This window comes from Buceros rhinoceros, unplaced genomic scaffold, assembly GCF_000710305.1.
Source record: "Buceros rhinoceros silvestris isolate BGI_N320 unplaced genomic scaffold, ASM71030v1 scaffold12128, whole genome shotgun sequence".
In the NCBI taxonomy this organism is placed as follows: domain Eukaryota; kingdom Metazoa; phylum Chordata; class Aves; order Bucerotiformes; family Bucerotidae; genus Buceros; species Buceros rhinoceros.
Genome location: NW_010428664.1, coordinates 38,802 through 44,940, shown reverse-complemented (window position 1 = coordinate 44,940; position 6,139 = coordinate 38,802). Strand labels below are relative to the sequence as shown.

The 6,139-nt window shown below is 54.6% G+C and overlaps 1 protein-coding gene across 1 annotated transcript in view; it reads right to left on the bottom strand.

Moving 5' to 3' along the window:
- Positions 1 to 4,094: 4,094 nt before the first annotated feature.
- The window catches only part of TMEM104 (transmembrane protein 104), a 39,678-nt gene continuing 37,633 nt past the window's right edge, over positions 4,095 to 6,139 (bottom strand). Inside the window, exon 9 of the mRNA XM_010142360.1 lies at positions 4,095 to 4,855. Coding sequence (XP_010140662.1) covers positions 4,095 to 4,855 — 761 coding nt within the window. The remainder of the gene's footprint in view (positions 4,856 to 6,139) is intronic.

The window sequence follows — 6,139 nt, the reverse complement described above, 5'->3', positions numbered from 1 at the left end:
CCCTGGGAGGCGTGGGGCTGCCGATTCCGCGCAAAGAGAAATACGGCCGGCTCACTGCTGGCCACCCCCCTCCTGGGCTCGGCCCCGTTGTGGGGGGCAGGCCATGCCCTCCTGGACAATGGCCTCCTCCGGTGCCCACCCCTGCATCTGCCAGCTCCCGCATCGCCAGGGCATGCGTTATTCTCACTGTCCCCATCGCTTGGCATTGCCCAGTTAAGCCAAGGTAAGAGGTTTCCAACGGCAAGGACGTGCCAGAGCTGCTATGGGGAGAGGGTGGCTCAGATCAGGGCAGGGAGAGCTGGTTAAATCACAAACCAGGACAGATACGGGACAAGGACAGCATCAGGTGCCAGTACGGGGGCAGTGGGGTGTTGCCATGCCTATGCCCACGGATGCTCGAGGGAGCAGCACGTGCAGCCACCTCCCAGATCCTGCCTCCTGCCAGGGCAGAGCCGCGGCACGAAACCTTCCCAGGGTCCCATCCAGGAAGCCGTCCGGGCACTGTCTCAGGCTGCCGGGAGCCCCCCCGGCCTGGTGCCCTTCCCCAAGCTGCCAACAGCTCCTGGGGTCAGGGTCTGGATGCCCAAAGCCATGCAGGGCAAAGGCCAGTGAGCACCTTCCCACAAACTTTTAAACCGCCAAACTCCCCTGAGTGACACGCTGCTCCTCGGCCATGCTCAAGCTTGTTGGAACCTGCCTCTCAGGTGCAAGCGTTTTATCTTTCCTTCCCTGGCTGCTGCTCTTCAAAGTGCTGCAAAAGACCGAATCCATCCCCGGTGCCAGTTTGATCTCAGATTTATGGCCCAAGCCCCAAAATCCTCCGCTGCTCGTGAGATCCTTCGAGAGAATCACAGCAGAAACAGTGTTTATTTCCATCATAAAGATCTGTTTTAATATTTTAACATAAATCAAGCTGCACTTTATGGTGATAATAAATTTGTTGGCAGAAACTGCCTTTGCAGCCCGAGGCAGTGGAGCAATTCAATTTGTTTGGTTTTAAATGTACGGAGCCGTAATTGAGAAGGGGAAAGTACAGCTGTTTTAATTGAGTTTGCAGCTACCACCCAGAGTTGCAGGAGGCTAATAGAGTAGAAGAGGTGAGGGTCTCCATTAGCCTCTCCGCTTGCCATTTCTCCTTGCCCACAGCCCCATCAGTCACGGCCGTCCCCATCGGGAATAGCTGCTCAGCACAGGCACGGGAGGAGGAAGGCGGTGGAAAAAGAAGCCAGACTAAACCAGACGTATAATGTGCAGTTTATTGGTTTTAATCCCACTTTTTTAAGACTAATTACAGTCGGGACAAGCATCACGTGAGAACCTGTAATAATGGGTTGTTAGTGTTGATCACGGCCAAATAAAAATAGACTCATTCGTGATGGGCGAGAGGAGGGAGCTCCTGCCCCACGCTGAGCGGGGGTCACCCGGCAGCCCCCCAGCCCGCTCCGGCCCTGCCGAGCCCTCCCCTTCCCACTTCCTCCAGTAGTTTTTAAGGCATTGCTACAACATGGGTTATATGAAAAATGTTCTCTCTGCTGCAGAGCTTCTTTCCGTTAATCACCCCGATTCCTGGGATAGGTTCGTTTTGCTGCTGTGCGAGGACAGCAGGTGTCTGGGAATTGTGGTTATTTATTTCAGAAAGCACTCGTGCTCCTCGGGGAGGGACCATGGCAAAGGATGCAAGTCCTCACCGCTGCATCCAAACCCTGGATGCCAGCTGCTCTCAGAGGTCAGGCCCCTTCGAAGTCCCTGCCATGCTCTGTGCCGAGGAGAAGTGGTCACCCAGGCCAGGGAAGAGAAGGCACATCTTGAAACGTGAGAGATGGCAGGAGGGGGGTGCCAGGCGCTCTCCTCCCACCCCAGGCTAGGCAGGCAGGAGGCTGCCCTGGGTGAAATAGGGGCAGGAAGGGAGGGAGACCAAGAGCAGCCCAGAGAGGGGAAAGGAGGATGAGAGGAGATGAAATAGCAGAGAACAGCCCTGTTCCCTGGCTGGCAACGAAATGCGAAGGCAAGAGACTGAAATGGGCACTTGAGGGGATGGAGGCTGAGTCAAGAGCCTTGCAAAACACAGGCAGTGCCATAGGAAAGGCCTCAGCGCCCCTCCATAAACCCACACCTGTGCTCTTGTGCAGAGGAACAGCCCCTGCAGCCTCTCCCGCTTCCCAAAGGCTCATTTCGCCAGCGTGAAATTCCTCCCTCTGGCTCTGCCCGGCTCCCAGCTGCCTCGCAGGTGGCTCCCAGCTCAGCCGCCCCATGAATTTGCCCTCCAACCTACCTCTTCCTAAATGAGACACCAGCTACCTGTAAAATAACTCATTAATCTGGCACTGAAGGTGCCACATCAGCTTCCCCAGAGCTCTTGGGGCTGTTTAAACTCACAGGCGAGGGCTGCCAACGCCTGTTTAGGATCAAGCTGGAGAAGAGGCAAATGGTGCCCCTGGCTCCTTTCTAAGCAGCTTGGCAAGGACACGGCGGGGGGGTGCTCAGGCTCGAGAGGTGCAGGGTTTTGCTTTAAAAGCCACAAAGTGGTTTTATACAGCTCTAGGTACTTGCATATTCCCCCAGGAGGAGCACTTCAGGTCATATGGAAACCAGAAAGCCCTACTTGAAAACAGAGCTTGATTAAAAAGAGCTGCAGTTCAAAGCTTGCTTTAGTGAGTGGTGACATTTAATACTGCAGCAAGTGCAGAGGGCAAGAGCATCTCACACAAGTGACATGCACCTGGCTTTGAACCTGCTTTAATAAGGGGGGGTGGTGTTAAAATAGTTCAAGTGAAAACTTTTAAAGTTCTTCCTTTTATTAGGGAAACCCGTGTATGATCTTTGCCCAAGGGCCTCGGAGCACAGCACTTGGCGCTGCACATCACCGCGTGGTACTACAGCAGCCTCGAAAGCAGAGGCTCACCTGTAGGTGCCCAATTCTCAGATAAGCTGAGCAGGACCAGCCCAAAGCCACCTTAACCCTGTGCAGAAAGAGAAGAGGTGGGGGATCCAAGCCCAGTTCCAGCAGGGTCTCGGTTTCTGTTCCCCCCCAGCACTCAGGAGCTCTGCTCCTGCAGCCAGGGCACTGCAGCTGCCTCCTGGCACCAGCCCATTCCCTTGAGTTAACACCCACCTTGTTTCAAGGCTAATTACCCAGCGCAGGAGGCTGGAAACGCATCAGTGTGCACAGCCAGAGCTCTCGCAGGCCTCACGCGTGTCAGGACTGGGTAATTAGCACCTCCCCAGCCGGCACAAATCCTGACCACTGGAGTCCTGGTCTGCCTGCTTGTACCAGCCCCGTGCAAGGGTGAGAAAGGGAGAAGGGCTCTGTCCGCTGAAGCCACTGAGCTGCACGCAGGAGCAGAGGGAAGCACAGCTGCAGTCTCTGTTCCAGGGTGAAGAGCTGTATCCCCACCCCCGTAAGGGCACTGCTCTGTCGGCAAAGGGGAACAGGGTGAGAAGGGTGAATGTAAACTCCTGGGCTGGAGAAACCCAGCTGTAAGCAAAAGATCCCAGATCCCAGGCAAGCCATAGGGCACAAACAGGTTAATGCCTCTAGAAAAAGAAAATGTGATGGAGCACAAAATTATTTTCATCTGAATTAGGTCTATTCCCGCCCTAATTTCTTCCCTCGACTGGCTCAGGAGGTTGGTCTGAAGGGGTCTCAGCATAAAGAGACTCAGTTCTCCCAAACTCCTGCCGGATTATGCACAGCATGTCCCTGCCTTTGGGAGAAGGGACACTGAGGCGATTAGAGCCGGGAGCAGCCAAGGCTGTCTGCTCGCCTGTGTGCCGAGACCTGCAGCACACCGAGAGCCACCGCGGAGACGGAGAGAGCGAAGCTCCAAGGGAGCTGAAGGCAGAAATGGCTGCCCAGGGCTCAGCCCCGTGGCTGTGAGCGGGTCTGAGAACCAGGGCTGTAACAAGGCTGAGCCCACTCCATCCACACCCGAAACAGAGTGAAGAAAGTCTGTGTCCACACCTAACCTGTGCCACCAAGCCGACGGCCTGGAAACTTCCCTTCACGCTGCCTCTCCCCACTCCACTGTCCCAGAGCAGGAGGTGAGATGCTGGAGTCTCCGGAGCCCAGGAAGGCGTGTGCCGCTACCCCCACATCAGAGCTTAGATTCGCTCAGGACAATGTTTGCAGTCACAAACATAAAGCAAGAAAAGCCCCATATGAGCACGAACACAATCCAGAAGGTGTGCCGGAAAGGGGAGAGGTGCTTGTTCACCGTCCCGCTGCCGAAGACCAGCTGAGTGTCCTTCCGACTGCAGTACGCCAGGAAAGCTGGAATGAGATACTGGATCCCATTCCCAGCGTAGGCTCCCGTGATCCCCACCAAGGACTCCAGATCGTGGGTGCAGAAAGCCACCAGCACGGGGGGAATCAGCGTGATGAGTGGAAAGACAATCCTGTCCACCACCCACGGGTAGGTCCCCCCTTCTCTGTGGAAAAGGGTCTTCCAGTTGTTGCGCAGGGTCACGGCGATGATGGGGAAGTTGGTGCTGATGGTGAAGACGGGGAAGAGGCCCAGGAAGTAGCGAAGGAAGGCAACGTTGATGATCTCGCAGTTGGTGAAGTTGAGCGTGTACATGTCCATGAGGGTGTCATTGCGGAAGCAGTAAATGGCAGTGAAGGAGAGGAGGCTGTAGAAAGCCAGGATCAGGATGTAATCGAGCAGCACGAGCTTGTTGACATGCTTCTTCTTGGAGATGGGTGTGACGAGGGATGGCAGGGAGTGCTGGCACATGAAGGAGTAGACACACACCCCAAAGAGATTGCGGATGCCCGACAGCTGGGCCATGGACGGGTGACCTTCAGCTTGACCTCTGCTGATACGGATGAGGGCCAGGATAATCATGAGGATGAAAGCTGGGGAGAGAGAAGGTTTCAGGTCAAGCCCAGGTCTGCACCCCCCATGACCCTCCGGCACCGGCAGTCTTGGCACCAGCTCTCAGCATCTCCTTATCTCTGGAGAAGGTGGTATATCAAAGCAAGGTGCACAGGAATTAATCACCACTTGCTTCCAGTGCTAGTCAGCAGATAAGGGAATGGGCTCAGGACTGCCTTCGGCAGGCATCTCCCTCCAGTCTCCTCCCTGCAGGGACTCACTCTCCCACCCCTGACAGCCCACGGTTGTTCTTGGGCCCATCAGAAGCGTAACATGAACACAGCTGCCTGAGCCCGTCACCCTTAAGGGTCTCGGTCCATTGGTGCTTCTGCCACGGACCTTGGCTACGTATCACCATTTAAAAAAAGCTTGGAGATGTTTGAGCTTTGACCTCTAAAGGAGAAAAAGATTAAACCTACACATCTGCAACTGGAATAATGTTTCCGAGACTTCACCTACGTGCACAGGCACAGGAGCAGCAGCTACCACCAAGCTTTCCAGCCCTTGCGATCTGTCAAGCACAATAGAGCAAGAACCAGCCAGCCATTTCCTGGGCAGGAGGAACAGGCTGTCTGTAGTTAATCCCAGGGTGAAGCCAGTCTGGAAGGGACTAGAGCAGCACTGCTATTAAAATTCATCACTTCCAGGCACAAAGTCTGCTTGTCTACCCTTCACTTACGTCAGGAAAAAGCCTAACAACATTTTACAAAGCTTATCACAAAAAACAATGTGCTACGGACAAAAATGAATTGAGGAGATGGGGCTAACGCCCTTATTTACTCTGCTAGTGGAAATCGGAGCCAGGAGCAGTTACTGCTAGACCGTTATTCCTAGCGTGGCACATAAAACCAGCAGAAAACTAATTCTGGTGTCACAGAAATCACATCAGCCTGGGAAAGATGATCATCAGCTGCTGGAGTTAAAAAGGAACAGGGGAAAAAAACCTGCCTGCCAGGGCAGCAAGCAGCAAGATCTACAGGCTGGTGCTGGCAATGGATGGGCCACTGTGGCTTGCACAGAGCTGTCCCCGGCACTGGTCTGTGGCGTCACAGCAGAGCCATGAACTATCAGGTAATGAAAAAAATAACAAAATGCCGAGATTACTACGGGCAACTTTGAATGCCATAAATATAAATATAGCGGAATCAAACAGAGCAGCGCGCAGTCCTGCTGCCAAGCCCACGGGAGGCTGGCCACTGGTGCCATGGGGTGACAAGGACACTGGCTTGCTTTGTGCCCAGTATCGCTCCGCCTGCCACAGGGGG